The sequence below is a fragment of the Bombus pascuorum genome, chromosome 2 (genome assembly GCF_905332965.1).
Source record: "Bombus pascuorum chromosome 2, iyBomPasc1.1, whole genome shotgun sequence".
In the NCBI taxonomy this organism is placed as follows: domain Eukaryota; kingdom Metazoa; phylum Arthropoda; class Insecta; order Hymenoptera; family Apidae; genus Bombus; species Bombus pascuorum.
The window spans coordinates 22,062,963-22,086,404 of record NC_083489.1 but is presented as its reverse complement, the minus strand read 5'-3'; the positions used below and the strand labels follow the sequence as shown (position 1 = coordinate 22,086,404).

Here is a 23,442-nt window from a genome sequence, read left to right as displayed (position 1 = left end):
TAGTAATATTGGCGTAAATGTTAGTCGCATCGCAGACATGTATTCTGATCAAAAAAATATATTTATTTAAAAGTAACTATAGAACGCAATAATATTGTCTATCAATATAATAAAATATTCCCTTCGCTGTTTAATTATAATTATATTCTTATTATATAATTATAATTATATATAATTATAATTTAATTATATTCGCTGCTTAATAATAAATGAAATTAGTGTTTTCCGTCTGCTGAAAAATCACTGTTTTGCAATTGCGTCACTGTTAAACTTGAACGACGATATATAAAAAGTTTTCATTATTTGAGTAATTGTTTCTTAACTAGTACATAATGTTTCCTCTGCATTCAATTATTGAATTTCATATTGTTTCTTTTCATATAGTTTCTAGAATATAGTATGCTTATTTGTGCGTAAAGTTTAATGCGAATATAAATTAAAAATTTATTTGAACTCTGACTAGTTCACGACGTTCGTTTCTCTTCGGAATACACATTTGTAATTCGTTCAACGTGTGAAACGTTCAGAAGTTTCGTTTGTTATATTATATACAACTTGACATAATTCGGATAATTTCTCGATTAATTTAATTTCAATGTAAACTGGTTTTGAAATACCTATATTGGTAATGAATTTATGTACAATTATTGGATTTCATTAACCAGTCATGATAACAAAATAGATTTATAAATTGTTTTGCGTATTTACAGACTGAAAGACTTAAAAAACTATATAATCGAGTCATTTATAATTACAAACCTAATTATAATATTGAACATTCATACAAATCAGTCATGTTTGACGAAATAACGCAGATATCAATTTTTTAAGAATCGAATTTTAGTATTCTGTACTTGATTCAATAAAATCTTTCGAACTGAACAATATTTATTAGCTATACTTTAAAACTGTACACGATTTTTATTATTTGAGAATAATTAGCGAATGTCAATGGTACCCACTGTACTTAATATACTATTATGAGTACGTCGTTTACAATTTCTCCCCGCTGAGATTGAGTACATTATAATACGAATGATCCGGGAACCTATCTAATTCGATGTAATCGGTTTCGTCGAGTAAAAGGCCTTCTGTTAAACTGACGAGTTCCCCAAAGGATGGCCTGCATGCTGGATCTTTGTCCCAACAATAATACATAATGTTATAAAGTTCTCTCTTGCAGTGTTCTGGCCTGTCTAGTCTGTAGCCCTCTTTGATTCTCCTCATTACCTACAAGAAAAGATTATACATTAATATATCTTAATTAAATACTTATCCTAATCAAATAGCTAGTAGAAGTATTGTATACAAATATTTGAAAATTTCTTATAGAAAACACTGCAAATGCCAAGAAACAAGTTTTTCAGGAGGAAAAATATCCTTAAACATTAATGTAATCCAAATTGATAAAACAGAAAAATATATCTGTAGAAAATCCTACATGTGCCATCTATTAACTGCAAAGAAAGCTCAATGTCCTATTCATTTATATAGACGCTATAGACAAAAGCCAAGAAACTAAAATTATTAAATTCTTATATAAATTTTATATTTTTTCAGAAATTGTTATATTTTTATTGTAATTTTGTTTTATATTTGTGTCTTTGTTTCTTCTTATTATTAATATTAACAAGTCAGTTGAAAATTAGTATTATTTTTTCATGTGAAGACAAAGTTATTCTATTATATGAAAAATTCAATTATTCCAATAACGTGTTACTGGTATATATTATGGTATATTATATGGCGATTAAATACGCTTTGATGATTATCTGATAAAAGTAAGATAGAATGAAAAATATCCTTAAGCATTAATGTAATCCAAATTGATAAAACAGAAAAATATATCTATAGAAAATCCTGCATGTGCCATCTATTAACTGTAAAGAAAGCTCAATGTTCTATTCATTTATATAGACGCTATAGACAAAAACCAAGAAACAATTAACTAATGTTTAATGACAGTTATATTTTTCTCTATAAAGACAACATTTTAACACTATCTTTCAGCATTACTAGTAACTATTTAGAACAGGAAACTGTAGTTAAATTCCATACTACAGTATTTTCATTAGTATTTTTGCAATTAGTACATTTTCCAATAAAAGTTTTTCAATTTTAGTACATTTTCCAATAAAAGTTTTTCAATTTTAGTACTTTCTTACTACAATACAGTGTTTTCTATAAGCACTCTTCATTTGAGCATAATAGAAGCTCTATTATCAAAATATCAGGATATCAATTAATGAAAAATTATGGGGTAGTCCTTACAAAGATTGAAAAATAAGAATGGAAACTAAAATTATTAAATTCTTATATAAATTTTATATTTTTTCAGAAATTGTTATATTTTTATTGTAATTTTGTTTTATATTTGTGTCTTTGTTTTTTCTTATTATTAATATTAACAAGTCAGTTGAAAATTAGTATTATTTTTTCATGTGAAGACAAAGTTATTCTATTATATGAAAAATTCAATTATTCCAATAACGTGTTACTGGTATATATTATGGTATATTATATGGTGATTAAATACTCTTTGATGGTTATCTGATAAAAGTAAGATAGAATGAAAATAATACCTATACCGTATGTGTGGGATGTTTAGTAGGCAAAATATTTTTTCATTGAAATTGGTTTAATCAAAATTGTTTTGATTAACTTAAAACAAACAATTGTTGATCTTTACGTTACACAGGATGAGTCATAAAGGCATGCCCATAGTTCCGGAGGCAAACCTACACGTAGGTATACCTACACACAGATAAAGCAATTAAGAAATATTCGAAAGGTATCGTAATTCCAGACATAAGCAGTAATATGGTAAGGGGAACTTCCTGTTTGATATAGTCATCGGCACCATAAATGTGATAGTAACAGAATATCCACAGAGTGTAACAGAATGCCCATACCAGTGTAAATAAATCCATCGATAACCTCTTAGTATAAACACTCTCCCAAATCAGCGCTCAACACCTTCTTTGTTATAACGCTCTGAACCGTCACTCTGTTGGATTAGAGTTAGGTTGGGGTTAGGTACAATAAATTTAACTACTATATTTAAAGTTCAAATTTTTTACCTTACTTGTAAAACGTTCAAACTATGACACGAGGAGATCACCGGTGATATGTTAATTTCGTGATTTCTTGTGTTTCTTACGTGATATTCGCTTATATCTTAGCTCTCGAATTATAGGCAGCTATTACAGAAAAAGTTCAAAAAGTACGTCTCGTGCCACAACTTATGCCACTATACATCTTAACATTATTAAATTATTAAAATATTCCATATTCCATACCCGCTCGAAAATACCAAGAATTCTTCAAATAGTTTTAAATCTACTTTGTATCCGTCTTCGCAGATTCCACCTGCGTTGAATACACCATATATTCAAGATGGCTTCAGAAACAAAAGCTTAATGGATGTAGGTTATGACGGCCATACACCTAAGCCTAACCATCACTTCGCGAAGAAGCTGAATATTCTTACGGTAAAAGCGAAACAAGAGGAAAGCTCAGAAACATTGTCTTTAATTATTTATATCTAATTCGAAAAATATGGCGCGTAAGGCATGTGTTCGTATGACGTTTTCTGCTTATTCTACATTTGCGTACGTTCGCCCATTAGAGTATGGGCATGCATTTAACTCATCCTCTACATAATATTCTAGAATTAAATACGTATAAAAATACGTGTATTGTACATTTCTTTTCACACGATTGAAACAAATGATATTACAAAATGTGTCCATTTTGGCATCATTCTTGCAAGACAGAATTTAGACTTTTTTCGCATAAAAAATTTATAATTTATACTAATTCCATTCAAACTATTGATAGTATATTTTATTGAGATAATTCACATGTGTCTTAATCTTCACTGAAACGAAGTATCAAATATCTATGCTATTGTTTTCATCAAAAGTAAATCCACTCCTTCAATGTAATCACATCAAGCGGTGCTACGTGATAGCAGATTAAATGACAAATATTTGATCTTATTATTTAGAAATCTTTAGTTGAAAGTAAATCTTTCGAATTTGAATAAATTAATCTTAATAATTAAATCTTCATTGAAATAAAGTATCAAATATTTATGCCATTGTTTTCATCAAAAGTAAATCCACTCCTTCAATGTAATCACATCAAGCGGAGATACGTGATAGCAGATTAAATGACAAATATTTGATCTTATTGTTTAGAAATCTTTAGTCGAAAGTAAATCTTTCGAATTTTGAATAAATTAATCTTAATAATTAAATCTTCATTGAAATAAAGTATCAAATATTTATGCCATTGTTTTCATCAAAAGTAAATCCACTCCTTCAATGTAATCACATCAAGCGGAGATACGTGATAGCAGATTAAATGACAAATATTTGATCTTATTGTTTAGAAATCTTTAGTTGAAAGAAAACCTTTCCAATTTTGAATAAATTAATCTTAATAATTAAATCTTCATTGAAATAAAGTATCAAATATTTATGCGATTGTCTTCATCAAAAGTAAATCCACTCCTTCAATGTGATCACATCAAGCGGAGATACATGATAGCAGATTAAATGACAAATATTTGATCTCATTGTTTAGAAGTCTTTAGCCGAAAGATTATCTTTCCAATGTAAATAAATTCTGAAATAGCGTACCTCTGCGGCGGCTAAGCCGGGATAAGGCGTAGAACCCAGCGTTACAATCTCCCATATTAGTACCCCGAAACTCCATATATCCGATTTCACGGAAAAGATGTTATCGTAGAGACTCTCGGGTGCCATCCATCTTATGGGCAGCCGACCTTCGGACTTCCTTTCGTATATTTGATTAGCAGCCACATCTCTTGCAAATCCAAAGTCTGCGACTTTGCATGCACGATTCTCGTCTATCAATATATTTCTCGCGGCTAGATCTCTGTGTATAATTCCTTTTGAAGCCAGATATTCCATACCTTTGGCTATCTATAATACGTAAATAGTACTTGAATATAGTATTAATTAATGTTTTCTTCTGAAATGTAGTAATTATAAAAATGACCTGAGAGATCATATATTTAATTAATTTTATTTTTTATTAAGCTATTAGTTATATTTAAAACCGCTGAAAAATATTTACTTTTAATAGTAGATTCAGCTAACCGATTATGTTTTGTTTTGTTCTTGCGCTATTAAATATAATAATATTCTCTTTCATAGAAATAATGTTTTTCTCTTACTATTAGATGTATTAGTAATTGAAGAAATATATATTAGTGTTTTACTTGTATTAATTGTACTGTAACTAAAGTGAACAACCTGAGTTACAGCATGCAATAATACAAATAGAAAATAACATATAAATTTTTAAATTTAATAATTATGATAATTAAATTTAATATTCAGGGTGCATATTCTTTACCGGAAAAATTAGTTACACTACGGATTCGCTTGAAGGATCGAGGTTTGGGAAAATTTGCGCATAAAACGGCATTCGTGTAACACAGTTTGAGAATTGAGGAAATCCTTTAACACTTTAAATTTGCGTACGGGATTTTTGAATATTGAAATTTCAAATTTGTTTTTAGTTCGTGGAATATTAACGTTTTGCTCCTCGGAGATTTTTCGATATAAGTAGAAATTAGATATAAGTAGAAACCATAGACAAATGAACGAAGCTCGGAAGATGAAGACATTTTACCAGGAAAAGAAGACTCTCGTTTAATAATGTTTAACAGTGATGAAGAAGAAACTATTGCCTATGTATTTTAATTAATTACTTACTTTTAATTAATTACTCATTGTTTAATAAGCATAATGCTTTTAGTTACAAAAAGAAAGTAGTATATTTTTGTTAATTTTTGCAACACCTAACTTTATTTTTTCTATTAATTTCTTCTTTCGTATAATACGGATTCGCAAAACACGGGATTTTACGGGATACGACGGATCCCATTCTTAGGATTTAATAATCAGTTACGTATATGTAAATTTTAACCAATAGGCATGTATTATGTAATAAGCTTTGTATGATAAAGATATATAAAATTTGATTTATGTATTTTAATTTATATTTATTTTTATTTTTTATTTTTTTCACCAATAAGATATAACACTTTACCATTTAAAGCACTTGCGACCATAAAATATTCTCTTCTGTCTTTTCTATTAAAAGTTTCTTCATCATCACCTCCATTTTCTGTATCAGTATCATCGTCAGAATGTTTACTTTGTATATCTATGTCACTGAAAGCATTATCCTATTCATTTTTATCAATACATATTTGAATGTCGCTTACATTCCTTACAATCAAAACAGTTTCACTTAGTTGCCAGATGATATAAACAATTGATATGATTGAATCAAATATATGCCAAAGGCGACAATAATCCAATTAATGCTCAAAATACAAAGCAGTACAATTATTTTATCTCCTAAACGTATATTTTATATTTTTTTTATATTTTTTATATTTTTTATATTTTTCAGAAAAGCATGAATTATAAAATTTCCTAACAGTTGTAGAAACAACAATTGAAACAATTGCAAGTCATCAATGACGCAATACGGATAAAATGCGATTTAATAAAATATTATACCTGGTAAACAAATCCAGTCAAGTCCCTGGACGTCAATCCGGGTCCACCATGATTTCTTTCTTCTCTAGATGCTCTTAGAAAGCTTTGTAGCTTTCCACCGCTTACGTATTCTAAAATTACGAACATCGGTTCGCGTTCTGTACAACAACCTAACAATCTGACTACGTTGGGATGGGGATCCAAATTTTTCATGACTCGTAACTCTTGTGCAAGATCTAGCCGCTCTCTTTCAGTGGCATTTTCTTTTAACGTCTTCACCGCCACAATGGTTGCTCCTGATTTCCCATCAATATCTAAGGCCTCGCATTTCCAAACTTGACCGAAGCAACCCTCGCCGAGAATATTAAAGACCTGTTGAACAAGATTTGAAAAATAAGGAATTTAGTTAATTCTTAGATTGCAGATATTTATGCATTATTGTATTTCAAGTTATTAATAAACCCTATACAAAATATTATTTTCAAAATTGTTACAGTGCTTAGACATTAACACGTTCGTCGCCACGTCGCACATATCTATGCGACGGGTATACTTCCGTGGGGGCCCCGTCAAGTATGGTGACGCTCTTCTTGTTCGAGTTAATTAATTAAATATACGATATTATATATAGGATATACAACATAGAAATATTAAAAACACATTATACCTTACTTTTTATTAATTTATATTCCGGATAATATATTACATTATCCTATATCGTATGGTATTCGTTAAAACATTCCAAACACGTTTCGGGTGATTTTGGGCACTTGGAAAAATAGTTGGACTCCGTTATCACTACTCTCCTCACTTTCAAATATATTTTCACACTGTTTACCGAACATTTTGAGGAAAAAATCACTGATGTACGTCTCACAAGTATGCTTCTCGACTAAATGGAAAATCCGAGATATCTGCCATGAGGTCCCTCGGAATACTCTAGCTTGATAGCTATCGCTTTCTGCATTTCAGAAATAAATAATCTTTTCTTTATAATGAATCGAAGGGGATAAACAATGAATCGAAGGCGATAAACGATGAATTCCTGCTTGTTGCTCTATTCACGTTCTGCGTACTGGTGGTCGCATTTGGGCCTCGCAGGAAACAGCCGAATGACGCTGGGCGACGAACGTGTTAATTATTATTATAGATTCCATTTCTTTAGCTGTTTCATAACAAACAGTGGATTTGTTGCAGTCTGTTAATCGCGTAGCTTATATTGCATGTAATTACATGCATGTAATTATTAGAAAATGTATTAAGATCAAAATATAGGAAAATAACTTTATATATCAGGAATATCGAAAATATAAAATACAATGTATGTATTTGGGTTCTGGGGCATCTTATGAAAAGATTAAATTTGATTGATTTTATTGTACATCTTAAATTGCAATTTGTGGGAAACTGTAAATTTGTAATCAAATAATTACCATATTTGTTTCGAAGCGAATTGTTTCTAAATTGTTATAATTACCAACCTTTAATCGATGCCGTGGAAATTCCCATTTGTCTTCTTGTTTGTTCTGTGCACTTTGATTCTCTTTTTCCCAGGGTTCGTACCGATTGTTATGCGCTTTTGGTCCTCGCCATCTTTTTAAGACGAGCGATGGATCGTCCGATATATTTGAGACACTGACCGAAGCTTGTTCTTTCTATACAAACAAATACAAGAAAATTATTGTTTCCAACAGTTCTAAAAAAATTGTATTCAATTACTTCACTTCTTTTACAATAAATTGATCACGCGTACTAAAACTTGTAAATGTTAATGAATAAATTATTTTTTAATTATTGAAAAAAGAATTGTTAAAAAATTTATATTAAAGATAACTATATTAAATTATAAAAATATTTGAAAAATGTATAAAATGTTATGTTAAAGATTTATATTATGAAAAGTGTGTGCAATGTTTAATTATGTCCTTTTCATAGTATTAAGATAGACTTCTGTGTAACTATATGCCGCGATGAATAATAATATTTTACAATGTCGATAGTGTAAAATATTATTACAATAATAATACAAAATTTATTTATTATATATACTACAATTGTTTGTTAAAACGTATAATAAAAATTATTTGAAAAAAGCATAAAAAATACTCTAGTAAAAATACAACAAAAGGATATTTGAAATAAATGTAACAATTTCAACTAAAAATCGTTAAATCTTTTTCACGCTATTGCGTTTTATCACTTGCGCAATTTATCGCTTCATTAACTCGTAGATTAACTCGAATTTTGGAATTTTCATTAATGTTCAGAAGATCATGAAACTCGCACAATTGACAAATTTTAAGATTCTTAAAGATCTAACGCATGATTCCTTGTTTCAATTGTGCGAAAGATTTTCTTAAAACGTTAAAAAATTGTACTAAAAATATTTGTTAAAATGAGAGCAACGTAAAAATTCGAGAATTGCAATAAGATAAAATGTTATATTTTACTATACATCGTGAGCCTGAATTTAAGGAGATTCTATGGCTCGATATAAACTAGAATCAAGAATAACAGAACTACATTAACGCTCCGTTTTCAAGAGAATTCGAACATGTTTTGTGAAGAATTATCTCGAATACACGTATGCTTGTATATATACTTTCTCCAAAACGAAGAGTTCAACCTAATTTTGATTTTTGTTTTATTTTGAGCCACAGAATCTTTCTAACTTTGCTCGTACTATGAATTTAGGCTCACGGTGTTTCCAACGATTTCATCTACAAAACGTGTTTTCATACCGTGTCTTCTTTGGATTTCCGATTCCTGCAAAATTTGTTTCTGAGGGACCAGGCACCCATACCGAGGCCCACGACGAGCACGCAGACCGCCATGACTGGTATCAAGGTGATCGCTATATCTTGGGAAGGCGGTGCCTCGGCAGGTGCAATTTTCGAGCTGAGAGGTGGTCCCTCGACCTCGTTCTCCTCCATAGGCTGTTGTGGAACACCGGTGGTGCCAGGACCGGGATCAACCTCGACCTGCTTCGCGTCTTCAGGCTGTAACTTTGTCGTTTTCGGAATGGGTGGCACAGCAACTGGTGACGGCGGTATCCCCAATTTACGGAATAATCCCTGTCCAGGAACTACTCCCGGTAACAATGGCGGGCGTCTTCTGACAGCAGAACCTACAGGGCTCCTGCCGAGGAAAAATTGGAATAGAGTTGAGCTACGTCGGTCACCGAAACGTTTTCCAGTCGATTCGAAGATATTGTCAACGATTTGGAGCACCCAATAGCCGCCCACATGCTATATTTATTTTTTATTTATATATTTTTTTTCTTCGCCAACAAGATATAACACTTTACCAAATGTCCATAAGGACAAATTGTAAAATAATCAAAATAAAAAAAAAAAAAAACGATTTGGAGCATGAATAGTGGAACGCGCTACTGGTAGTTCTCTGAAAGGTCATACAACGTTCCTCGTGATTTATCGACGAAACTTTCTAGCAAGTTGCTTCTTGTAGATTCGTCCAAGTCTGTGGCTTCTCCGCCCTATCGACCACGGGACAGTTTAAGGAAAATTGTGGTGTTGGCTTGGAAGCACGATACAGATTGGTAATTTGAGGGTTTGCAACAGTGAGAAAGTAGTTCTGATATTTGGAGACTTGCAATAATTATATTGCAGAAGAACTGTATTTAATCAAATCATGAGGTTGTGGGTCTTATGAGAAAGATTTTCATAGAACTGAAGAATTTTCATTCGATGATAAGATAAAATATAGATAATTCTTTATAATATTAATACCACTTTAGCTTGTAATTAATGAAGTGTATTATTATCACCTTAATCTTCCAACTGATAAATCTTCGATTGTAATCTAGTGAAACAGAATTACATATGAAAACCGCAGACGAAGAACAATTTTTAAATTCAATGTGCTGTTAACTAATTTTACGTCAAGTTTATCTTTCTCACCAAACATCTTCCTGAACGGCACGCAAATAACACAAACAAGGCAAGTCAAATACCTTGGACTTCACATAAATACACACTTCACATGGAAACGGCATATCAAATCAATAATAGACAAAATACAGACAGCAAGGAGACAAATGCACTGGCTAACAAGCCGAAAATCCAAACTAAGCACAGAAAACAAAATGAAAGTATACAAAATAATCATAAAAACAATCTGGACGTACAGAATTCCACTATGGGGAACAGCAGCAATGAGCCATATAAACAAAATAGAAACAATCCAAGCCAAAATCCTTAGAACAATAGTAAACGCCCCATGGTACGTTAGAAACGAGGACAGGAAAGACCTGGGAATACCAACGGTCAAGGAGGAGATTACCAGATTCGCAACAAGATACAGAACAAGAATAGAAACACACCCGAACCAGTTGGCAGCTGAAACGTGCAACACAACAAACATCGCAAGAAGATTAAAAAGGAAACACCCAATAGACCTCATAAAAGATATAACCTAGCAAACACGAAGCTGGCACCTCGCTGGGGGTAGCCACCCACATGCTATATTTATTTTATTTTATTTTTTTTATTTACCAATGAGATATAACACTTTACCAAATGTCCTTCGGGACAAATTGTAAAAACCAAAATAAAATAAAAAAAAAAACCATATCGAGATTCGATCTACATCCAAAATTAACGAGAACAAAAATCTCAATGACGATAAACAAATATTAAAAATATTCTTCTTTCTGAGACTCAAAATTCTGGAACAAAATCTAACTCCCTAAATATCGTCAATAATAATAAATTTTGTGTAATTAATGCAACATTGAAGATTATTTTTAAAGAAGAAAAAAAAAGGAAGAAGGAATTTCAAGAATCAAAAATCAAACAGCAAAGTTAGCAAACGATAAAAAGATTAGGTTGTTATATCACTTGTGCGGATAGAGGCGATGTTCTGAGTGAGTAGTCGTGAGTGACATCGAAGATCGGAATTGGTTCATCAATCGATGCGCAAACAATTTTGTCCTCGACGAAGAACCTACCTGGTCCAGTCGGGTTCCTTGGGACCCGAAGTGTTCTTGATAGTGACGTAGACTTCGGTCTTTGTCGTGAGCTGACCGTCGGAGACGGTCACGTAAAGGAACAGGTTCTGCCCTCCCTGGAAAGAAGAAACAAGAAACGTCATTGAATCCCTGAATGTCGACCATACGTAGCTTGTGTTACGTTCTCATCGTCTCGGACGGGGAAAAAAGGTGACCGTGCGTACTTTGCCATCATCTAACGACGAGATCTTGACCACTTAAATGCACCACCATGACATTGCGTGCTACCATACCATGACTTTTAATTAGGCGATGACTATAAAAAGTACGAAAATAAAGAAACACAGTAAAACTCTATTTATTTAAACTTTATTTATAGAAACAAAATTTTAGTATCTAGTCACCTGAACATTTGTCAATTGAATTCACTTATCTGAACGACAACTCCTATTATTATCATATTATTTATTATTCTATTCTATTCGATTCCACATAAAGAAATAAATCGGAAATGTAGAGATTTTTTCATAGAACACTTCGTTTTTTAAAAAATTTATCAAGTACACATGTATCAGGTACATGAAATCTTAACTAAACATGTGAAACCTCTAGTTTCTTTACAATAAAGCCTTAAACGAAAAAATTGTATTCTATTTTCACGTGTAAAATAACTTGTTGCTGATTAATTACGCGGGCTCAATCGATAATTAGCCGTGGTGATAAATATTGAATAAATTTCCAAATTTAGATTTGTTGGAAACAAAGCGCCGTTTAATGAAAAAAATTTGATTCGACTTATTTTTGTGCGTAGAATCCCTTGCCGATTTTGTCATGATTTTTAGAGCAATTTATTAATGAAGAATATAAATTTATAAAATAGGCAAAAATAGCAATATAATAAAAATACAGAAATATAAACATGATAGTCAAATAAATTGTTGATTTGTAAAATTAGTCTCTCTTCTTCTGCTTAACATCACATAGATCTTAAAAAAAGTTAGTGATTTCAAACTTTTTGTTGGAAATTAAATACTAAATTTATTATTATGTAATATTTTTGTAAGTAGCATCTGTGTAGTCTATTTCATAGCTAGCTGTAGATATTTCAAAAGTAATTCTCTTCCAGAGTGATATATTCAGTTTTTGAAGTAACACTGAAGTTAAATTCTTTAAAGCTTTTAGATTTCAGGAAATTATTTCAATTATTTTCAATTTCAAGAAATAAAAAGATGCCATAACAGCTGAGATCTGGGGAATTAGATTGGAGCATCATTACAATCTCCTTTATAGTTAAAAATCTATTAATTTTTAGAAATTAGGTTGTTTAAAATATATATGATTTAAATATAATGCAATATACTTTTGGATTTTTCCTGGTTAAATATTCTTATTGATGTAAAATAAATTTTATCCCCGTATACCGGCTATAATACATATATACTGCTGACGACTCGCGAAACATTAATTTTCCATCATTTGAGACTTTCTTTCATTTAATTTCAAATTTCCAAAAATTTTGTTTTTGTAACTATCACCAAACACGGAATATATTAAATTTTATTATCCAAACAATATAAAATTAGGGTGCGTGCCAACATCTTTTGTGTCTACCTTTATATTTAATCATTAATTAGATTATTTTTATGATTATTTTATATTGAATTAGATTATTTTATGTTGAAGTGATCGCCACTTCTGAGAAAACTCTACATCTGGTCTTCGGTTTCTCAAGCGCGAAGGTCTTCGATAGCGCGTAGACAAAAGAATGCGTCGATGACAGGCCACAAGCGGTACACGTGCCACGTTGGTTTCGGCGGTTCTTTTAGTGTCAGGGTAATATTGCTAGCGTGAGGATCTGGATCAGCTTACATTGTATTCCACACTTTGTACTTTAATATTCACAATATATATATACTTACAATACCTTACAATTTACCCACGCGTTTCTTTAATTCCACATACACCGAATAACCTTAACATTATCAATCAAGTAGATTAATTAAATATTATTTGAAAAAATATTAAGATATATTAAAATTATTTCGTTTGTTATATTTCACCGACATTTAAAGCGAGTTAAGTTAGTTAAAGTCAAAAGCAAAAAGCGTTTTACAAACAAAATTACATTTTATCTACAAAATTACTGTATTTGTTGCCTCTTCCTCACTGCACGGGCAATGTTATTCTTTGCCGAATTAAATGGCCAAATTCTCAGTGACAACAAGAAAACGCTATTTACGAATAATGGTGTAAAACTTTATCCAATGATTAAACAATATTTACTTAAGATGAATTGGTCTATTCATGTATAAGAAAGTCATAAAAGATATAACCTAGCAAACACGAAGATGGCACCCCGCTGGGAGTAACCACCCACATGCTATATTTTATTTTTAATTTTTTTCCCAATAAATAAGCTATAATACTTTACCAAATGTCCATAAGGACAAATTGTAAAAAACCAAAATAAACTATAAAAAAAAAAAAAAAAAAAAAAAGTATAAGAAAGGAGAGTAAAAGGGGTAAAAAAGGTAGTGTATTTTCGTCCAGTCGCGGAGAGACGCGATCGCGTAGAAGCGCGTCAACGGGAGTCGTAAATTCCCGTTACGATTATACTAATCGACACCACGAGCAGGGCGATCCCCTTATTTCTTTTAGGATGTTTGTTGTTGAATAGTCTACAGTTATATAATATAGATATATTTCCACCAAATTACAACACTTAGAACGTAGACAGAAATGATTTGACTTCGTCGTGTCGGAAAGTATAATGATTGACCTGAGGGTTGATAGATTTGGCGCGTTGAATGCCGAGAACTTGTTAGAATAGTAGACTTGACTGCCCGATGAGCGAAAGAACAGTAGACTTGACTATCCGAGGTGTATATGAGCAGTAGATTTGACTGTCCGAGGAGTGTAAGACAGACGCGTCTCGTACTATTAAGGAGGAAAACTCGGTATGGGTGTGCCCTTTTTGAACTAAGAACGCTTTTCGGTAGAAAAGTGAGGGAAACGATCCGCGATGCCCGTTGTTATAGCCGATGTTAAGAACCAAAATACGAGGAGAAAGTCTCCTGCAGATGTGGCTCATGGGTGTCCTTGTTCCTGGGAAAAAGCAGCTATTTCGCGGGGTACATCCGCTTTCTCCGTAATCAGCAAGAGTGTGCAACAAACTCAAGGACCGTTCAAAAGACCATCCATAAACCGAAAATACTTATGTGAATAGAAGTTAAGCTAAAAAGATTCGGTTTATGGTGGATCCTTGGGTTTATTGCGGGTCAGTGGAACGAGGGGTAGGCCTTGGTGGCCAGACCGAGAGGGACGTCGCACGGACCATCTGGCGCGACGTAACAGGTAGTGTGTTCACAAACAATTTTTTTTTTTTATTTTATTTCGGTTTTTTACAATTTGTTCTTATGGACATTTGGTAAAGTGTTATATCTTATTGATGAAAAAAAAAAAAAAAAATAAAATAAAAATAAATATAGCACGTGGGTGGCTACCCCCAGCGGGGTGCCAGCTTCGTTTTTTCTAAGTTATATCTTTTATGTCAAACAATTTGAACACGAAAATGATTAAGATGGATAAAAGTGACACTCACTTTGCCTTTGAGCGTTTCATTAACGTAGATAATGCCGGTGCTATTGTCGATAAAGAAAGGAAGCGGCGGTTGCGGACTGTCATTTCCGTTGTAGTTGTGTCCAAGAGGTTCCAAGCCATAAGTTAGCTGATCTTGTTCGTTGTCTTCCGCACGGGCTCTAGTCACCACACTTCCTACAGGTTCCGTATCCAGAAGCACCAAATTTCGATCTATCCACATTACAGGAGGTGTGTTGTCGCTGAACTGACTTTCTACAATGCAAATTAATTGCAAGGTGAGTGATGTTTGTTTTAATATCAGAATGGAATTGCATTAACACGTTTGAAACAGACAATATAGCACATATGTACGTATGTCATACGATATCTCGCCGATGACATGCGATAATACATGTATCTCGTGAATATTTTTAGTCAATTCTCAAACACCGGTCAGAAGAATAATGGCTGTAAAGATAAGATAGATTTATGTTTCGAAGAGACTTTCAAGAACTATTATAAAAATCATTTATGATCTATATCACTTTAAACAATATTTTTTATTTAGCTATATGTATAAATATATCTTCATATTATAGTAAAATTTTTATATTGTGTGTGTTTGTTTGTTTGTTCTGACTTATAAGTGTAAATAATGTTTATATCCATTATGTACTTAATAATTATACAATTTTCTCACTTTTGAAATAATTAAATTAATAAAATAATACCTTTTTGGGTGTTTATCTTTTAGAAATTTTAACTAGAACGTTATTTTACTCATACTCCCTATATATAGTATGTCACATCGTCATCCGATCGCCCACTGACATATCGTGTGTGTCACGACGTATTTTTAAATAAAAATTGTCTAAAATGTGTTTTTTTTATTCCTACATTGATTAATTTCGCCAATTTTTTACTGTAGATGCAGAAAAGCTTTCATTCTAAAGAATTTAAAATGTTAAGGTCGAATCCGTTAAATTAATTAAAGTATTGATTACGTATTTGGTTGATTGAGAAGCTTTGTTGGTGTATTTTCTAATTGAAAGGAATTAATTGCTTGTAAGAGCACATGTACGAAGGGCAGAAATTCTTATTTTTCAACGAAGCTTTTTTTTATGGAATTATAATAATCATATGAAAGCACTACTAAATGATACGAAATTTAATATATTTGGACTTAATAATTGATACGTAAGCGCTATAGTGAACACAACGATGTACAAATACTTTTTGTAGCCGCTGTATTTTACATATTCTATATTTTTGGTATATATATATACATATCTTAAGATGCAGTATTTTACTTATTAGTAATACATAAAGTGATATTAGTTAGGTTGTTAATCTATTTATATGTTTGATCATTGATTATTGATTGAACGTAGATATTAAAATCAAAATAAAATTGCATTAAGGTAGAATTCTGGTAGAATGAAATATTGATTACGTGCTAGATTGGTTGGAAAGTTCTTGTTGGAAATTGTGGATGTTTGAAGCCGAAATAATGTTATAGGAATACTAAATTTATACTGAGGATTAATATTAAAATAATAATATATTTATTTCATGGACGATTTCTCATATATTCATCAATACACACTTGCGCGCGTCTCAGCACTTTCTTCTATACCCGACTGTTTACCGACTGAACAGTTTACCTTCCTTTGTTTTCGAGACGCTGCGCGCATACACATACATCCACACACCGATATTTACAAGCAAGTATCTTTTTTTTTTTTTTTTTTTTAACGTGGAGAAATCCTCATGGACACCCGGCCCCCGCAAGCGGGAGACCGGGTAGTGTCGGACTCTTACAGACTAAAGCTCCACGTGGCTGCTTGACGCGCAAGAAAGGGGCCGCAGGGCACTCACATTGAAATACCCCCTGAAAGACCCCCTTCTCCCGTCATCTCTCCTGGCCTAGGAGAGGCTTCCTCATAGTGACTCCCGGGGCAGCCATCCCCGGGGCCCATGGTCACCTCTCTGTATCCGCGGGGGGAGATGGCGGTCTCCCACCTCCATTGCGTCCCGGATTCCTGCTCCGCTGCACTCTTGCTGGATGGCCGATCTTGATCCTAATCCTTTCTGCCCGTTCTTTTATGAGCATCACCCGCTCACAAAATTCACGGACGGCCTCGTAGTCCGGCCGGCAGCGTAGCAGGGCTTCCATTACGGCCTTGGGGGACAGGTCTTCTCCTATCTTCACCTCCAATGTATGTCTCAGTACTGCCCAGGCTGGGCAGTGTTGCAGGGTGTGTTGTGCTGTATCCTCCGCTCCCCCACAGTGGTGACAGGTGTTGGTCACCTCCCTCTGGATCTTCAGCAGGAACTTCCCGAACACTCCGTGGCCGGTGAGAACCTGGGTTAACCTGTAGGTCAGCGGGACACACCGCGCTTCTTTCCACCTATCCCATATGGGCAGCATGGCGTCTACTGCACGGTGGGACTGTTTTTCTGCCTCTTCTATTAGCTGGGACCGCCATCTTTTCCACGTCTCTTCCTCTATCTCTGCCCTGATGTTAGGGTCCTCTGTTTCTTTATCTCGCCTCCTGGCTCTTTTACAATTGTATTACAATTCCTGGTTATTTTACAATTTGTCCTTGCGGACATTTGGTAAAGTGTTATATCTTGTTGGTGAAGAAAAAAAAAAATATAAATAAAAAAATAATATAGCATGTGGGCGGCTACCCCCAGCGGGGTACCAGCTTCGTTTTTTTTTTCTATGTTATATCTTTTATGAGGTCTATTGGGTGTTTCCTTTTTAGTCTTCTTGCGATATTTGTTGTGTTGCACGTTTCAGCTGCCAGCTGGTTCGGGTGTGTTTCTATTCTTACTCTGTATCTTGTTGCGAATTTGGTAATCTCTTCCTTGACCGTTGGTATTTCCAGGTCTTTCCTGTCCTCGTTTCTAACGTACCACGGTGCGTTTACCATTGCTCTAAGGATTTTGGCTTGGATTGTTTCTATTTTGTTTATATGCCTCATTGCTGCTGTTCCCCATAGTGGAATTCCGTATGTCCAGATTGGCTTTATGATTATTTTGTATATTTTCAGTTTGTTTTCTGTGCTTAGTTTGGATTTTCGGCTCACATACAAGTATCTCTACTACGCATTTAAGCCAGCCAGCACAGAAAATTATACATATTGGAAATAATTATATTTGATGTATATGAATTTAATTAATTTATATTGTACAAATTTTTATAATATGATTGCATGCATATGACGATTGGAAACCGAAAATGGGTTAACTTCAAAGGTAAAACAGTTAGAAGTAGAAAACAAATGTATGTACACAGCGACAAAAATGACTTGTCACCAGCATCGTAACGTTATTATCCAGATGGGTGAACATCTACGGAAAAAAGTAACCGCAACGGATATAGTCGAATAAGCATGATAAAATTGTTTTTTTTTTTTTTTAGTACATTTTTGAAATTCACAATAAACAATGAATTAGAGTAAAATGTGTTAGGCAAAAGTACCGATACGCGACGGTACGACGTAGCCATACTGTATTGTGTGTCGTGGATTTTACAATTTTTTGTTTTCGTTCTTGTGTTGGTTTTTTTTGGATTTAAGCCGCTGGGGAGCGGAGCTTTTGTGTGTTCTTGTTTATGTTGTTATTTTTTTTATTTTTATTTTTTTATTTTATTCTGGTTATTTTACAATTTGTCCTTATGGACATTTGGTAAAGTGTTATATCTTGTTGGTGAAGAAAAAAAAAATAAAAATAAAAAATAAATATAGCATGTGGGCGGCTACCCCCAGCGGGGCGCCAGCTTCGTTTTTTTCTAAGTTATATCTTTTATGATGTTGTTATTTTTGTCCTGAAAACTTGGCCGCAAAACAGGACTCTAACGCATGATAAAATTGTGTTCAAAGCAATTTGATCTGGGCGCATATCATTCAATAGACCTCTCGAAAACGCTTTCCGGAAAGTGTCAAGCTGCTATCCTTACTGCAACGGTAGTTATAGGGCAAAACACAATTTACAGTTTAAACCCCATCTCTTTTGCTCTACTTAATGAAAACTCATTTAAAAAGTCAGAGATGTCTACATAGTGGCGTGCATGTCTATAAATGTTTCCAAAATTTGTAGTTGAAAAATCGATTTTCTAGAGGTCCGGAAAATTGTATTTGTCTATATTATTACTGCCTTAGTTTTTGCTGTCACTATGTTAATGTCTTTATAGTTTTAGTAGCTTTTACGTTTATTAAATTATTAAATTATTCTTTTCAGATTTCTTAGAGAAGTGCATCAGAGTCAAAAACTCGTAAACCGATTTTTCCTAATTTTCCGTACACAAGGGAGTGGCATACTCTCATAGTCGAGATACTTTATATATTAAATAGCCATTATACTTTACACAGTATTTGCTACACTAGTTTATGCACAGTGTGTACACATGTACACAGTTCCAAATACTTTCGAATGTATCAAATGATATAAATCTTTAATTAATTTTTCTAATATCGACAAAGGCGTTCAATGTGCATTTATACGTATCAGATATATGATATGTATCTTTCATTTTCGTAACTCTTATAGCGGTTTGGATCCACAATCCATTTCCGATGCAGAGGAATTTTTTATGTATGTACATCTTTCCTTCGAACTCGATTAGTTCGTATAGAACGAAATGGCTTTCCACTTGAGCTCTAATTAACTTCAGATTTACTGAACGATAATGAGAGAGAGCCGCGGGTGGCTTGAGAGATCGACCTTGATATGCATTCCTTCCTGGATTTCGAGTCCATATTGTCAAGTAGAGTGTAACCTTTCATTTTGCTGTAAGAGCCTGAAGTCTCGAGATTTTTCGTGCTTTTTTAACAGATATAACGATTCTAGTTTTTTTTTTTTTTATTTTATTTTGGTTATTTTACAATTTGTCCTTATGGACATTTGGTAAAGTGTTAGATTTTGTTCCAGAATTTTGAGTCTCAGAAAGAAGAATATTTTTAATATTTGTTTATCGTCATTGAGATTTTTGTTCTCGTTAATTTTGGATGTAGATCGAATCTCGATATGGTTTTTTTTTTATTTTATTTTGGTTTTTACAATTTGTCCTTATGGACATTTGGTAAAGTGTTATATCTTATTGGTGAAGAAAAAAAAAATAAAATAAAAATAAATATAGCATGTGGGTGGCTACCCCCAGCGGGGTGCCAGCTTCGTCTTTTCTAAGTTATATCTTTTATGATAACGATTCTAGTGATTGAAATATTCTCTCCAATCGTCGGCTATAATATTCGCATTTTATGACAACTTACCTTTTCCAGATGCTCTGGAGCAGTAAGGGCCACTTTTAAAGGTTTTATGGTGTTATATTGCAGTAGGTATTTTTTAAAAATAAATTGTTAGCAAAAGCTAATTTGCGAATGTTGTTTTCAGAAGCTGCTCACGTTTTACCTTCGTTCTCTCTGTCTTTCTTTTCTTCTTTTTTCGTGATTGGCACCTTTCACTTTGTTTCACGCGTTTACAGAAAATTCAGTGCAACTACATGTACTGATTTAAAATATTTATACATATAAATATTAAACAAATATTTTTAAATATTTATTTTTATTTATTTTCATTTATTTATATACTATTATATATTATTATTACATTATTTCTATTATTACATATATTATTACATTATTATTTATATATCTTTACTTTGTACATTAGGTTGTCCGGAAAGTGTCTTTCTCTCGCAAACGTGTTTTTTTACAACAATACACCTTCGTACAAACGTGATACCAGGTCTGTGAAGCGTCGCGGTGTTTATCTCAGCAGAACAAATTGGATCGCACGTAATTCGATAAAATAATATAAAACAAAAAACGTTGTGCGTTTATTATTTCCTCATAAAACGAAAGAAATTTTTCAGACAACCTAATACTATTTATTTTCATTTCTAACATTATTCAAAATGCACAGGAATAATTTACATACATGTATTTACATACATAAGTAAGAACATTCGTAATTATAGTTTCAATTTACTGTTGCGATAACGTTCTTTATCTCTTTTATTTCTTTTTGTAAATACTATCTATTTCTTATTATCTATATGTTTTTATTGTTATCTCAACTTTAGTTTCAAATTTTTCTAGGAAATAAAGAACATCTTTGTTAAAAAAATCAAAAACAAATTCCTCAAATTTGACATGATAATCTATATCATAAAAACATAGTATGGAAAATTATGTTTGTATGAAGAGAAGATAAAGCTAAGATTTGTATGTTTCAATGCAAAATAAACATATTTATTTCAGAATGTGTTCAGAATGTGTTCAGAATGTCCACAATTAACCTCAATTTTGAAGGCAGCAAAGGTATGATTTCTCTATATTTTTAAGTACTTATGTAGTAATTGATGTACATTTGTGTAGAACCCTTTCTCGTATGTTTTCTGGTGTTGTATCGTTATAAATTTTATTTTTTTAAGTATCAAGTAGCATAAGTTCGACAATCGCGCTGGCCAACAAATTCTTGCATCAGGTCTTATCCAACGATCAGGCAACATTCTGTTTATAAACATCAGGAACAATTACACGACGCATTGTTCCAATGAAATTGAGATATCCATTTACCGTACCCGAACGAGTATTGAAAACAGTGGCAAACATTTCATGATTTTCTCGTTGAAAGTCACGCGAAGGTCAACATATTGCACACCGTCCAATTTGTTCTTTTTATGAGATATGAGACTGTTTGTAATGAAAATATGTAGTCCCATTTAAAAGTACTTCGATGATCTTGAAGTCTCAAAAAAGTGACCTTGAGAAAAATTTTTTGCCTATCACTTTTATCCCTTTGAATCGAATATTCTTTTCCTCTGATATCTCTTCCCATCGTAAAAAATAAATGAGATATTTTTAAGATGGTCAAGTTAGATGAAATACCCTGTATATAGAAAAATTTCTAATAATAAATTACATAAGAACAGTTGCTCTATTCTTTGTTGCAAATGAATGAGAGTGCATCAGACATGTAAACGAATCTCATTTTGTAGCTGAGAGGTAAAATTAATAAATTATAACTTAATTAAATAGAAAAAGATAAGAATAGTCGCTTATTTTAAATTAAGTATATAGATTCAGTTATACATATTTTAAAATTGTAATACCATAAGTTGCAAGATTATGCTTGCATCAACAATTGCACAAACAATTATGTGACAAATATACATAAATATAGTGGTTCCTATTTAAGGAGGAATTACATAATATTCGTAATATGTTTCTTAATTACAAGACATTTTTTCGTACATAGGATATTATAAAAGATTTGTCGCCAAAAAAATATTACTGACTTCGAAAAGCGCTAAAAAGTATGAAATAATTTCTACTTTATTTGTATTTTAAAAATAGAAAAGTGGCTACAGGACAAACAAATCAAAGCTAACCCTTACAAATGCAACCACATTACATTCACATTGAGAAAACAGATAACACCAAACATCTTCCTGAACGGCACGCAAATAACACAAACAAGGCAAGTCAAATACCTTGGACTTCACATAGATACACACTTCACATGGAAACAGCGCATCAAATCAATAATAGACAAGATACAGATAGCAAGGAGACAAATGCAATGGCTAACAAGCCGAAAATCCAAACTAAGCACAGAAAACAAACTGAAAATATACAAAATAATCATAAAGCCAATCTGGACATACGGAATTCCACTATGGGGAACAGCAGCAATGAGCCACATAAACAAAATAGAAACAATCCAAGCCAAAATCCTTAGAACAATGGTAAACGCACCGTGGTACGTTAGAAACAAGGACATAAGGAAAGACCTCGGAATACCAACGGTTAAGGAGGAGATTACCAGATTCGCAACAAGATACAGAACAAGAATAGAAACACACCCGAACCAGCTGGCAGCTGAAACGTGCAACACAACAAACATCGCAAGAAGACTAAAAAGGAAACACCCAATAGACCTCATAAAAGATATAACATAGAAAAAAAAAAACGAAGCTGGTACCCCGCTGGGGGTAGCCGCCCACATGCTATATTATTTTTTTATTTATATTTTTTTTTTTTTCTTCACCAACAAGATATAACACTTTACCAAATGTCCGCAAGGACAAATTGTAAAATAACCAAAATAAAATAAAAAAAAATAAAAAAAAAAAATTTGTATTTTATCTATGCACATATGCAACAACGGTTAGATTACCTATTTAGTTACTAAACAGCACATTAAATATATTGAAACCACACATTTATATATATATATATATATGTCGGAGATGAAAGGACACCGGGCCCCCCATTGGTGTTACTTGGAAAACCTCAATGCTGTAGCATTTACAAAATAACCCAACACAGTCGTTCG

General features: G+C 32.6%; 1 protein-coding gene and 1 long non-coding RNA gene across 2 annotated transcripts in view; both read right to left on the bottom strand.

The window, feature by feature from the left end:
• Positions 1-603: 603 nt before the first annotated feature.
• LOC132904603 (tyrosine kinase receptor Cad96Ca-like) overlaps positions 604-23,442 on the bottom strand; it is a 70,313-nt gene continuing 47,474 nt past the window's right edge. Inside the window, exons 2-8 of the mRNA XM_060955255.1 lie at positions 15,116-15,366; positions 11,515-11,630; positions 9,287-9,683; positions 8,027-8,200; positions 6,567-6,917; positions 4,647-4,952; positions 604-1,230 (exon numbers count right to left, since the gene is read on the bottom strand). Of these exons, the coding sequence (XP_060811238.1) occupies positions 994-1,230; positions 4,647-4,952; positions 6,567-6,917; positions 8,027-8,200; positions 9,287-9,683; positions 11,515-11,630; positions 15,116-15,366 (1,832 nt within the window). The 3' untranslated portion in view covers positions 604-993. The remainder of the gene's footprint in view (positions 1,231-4,646; positions 4,953-6,566; positions 6,918-8,026; positions 8,201-9,286; positions 9,684-11,514; positions 11,631-15,115; positions 15,367-23,442) is intronic.
• On the bottom strand, positions 2,340-3,646 carry LOC132904619 (uncharacterized). The gene is made up of 3 exons (XR_009657629.1): positions 3,300-3,646; positions 3,081-3,200; positions 2,340-3,007 (listed from the first exon to the last, which is right to left on the bottom strand). It is a non-coding gene; the product is annotated as an uncharacterized LOC132904619 (long non-coding RNA).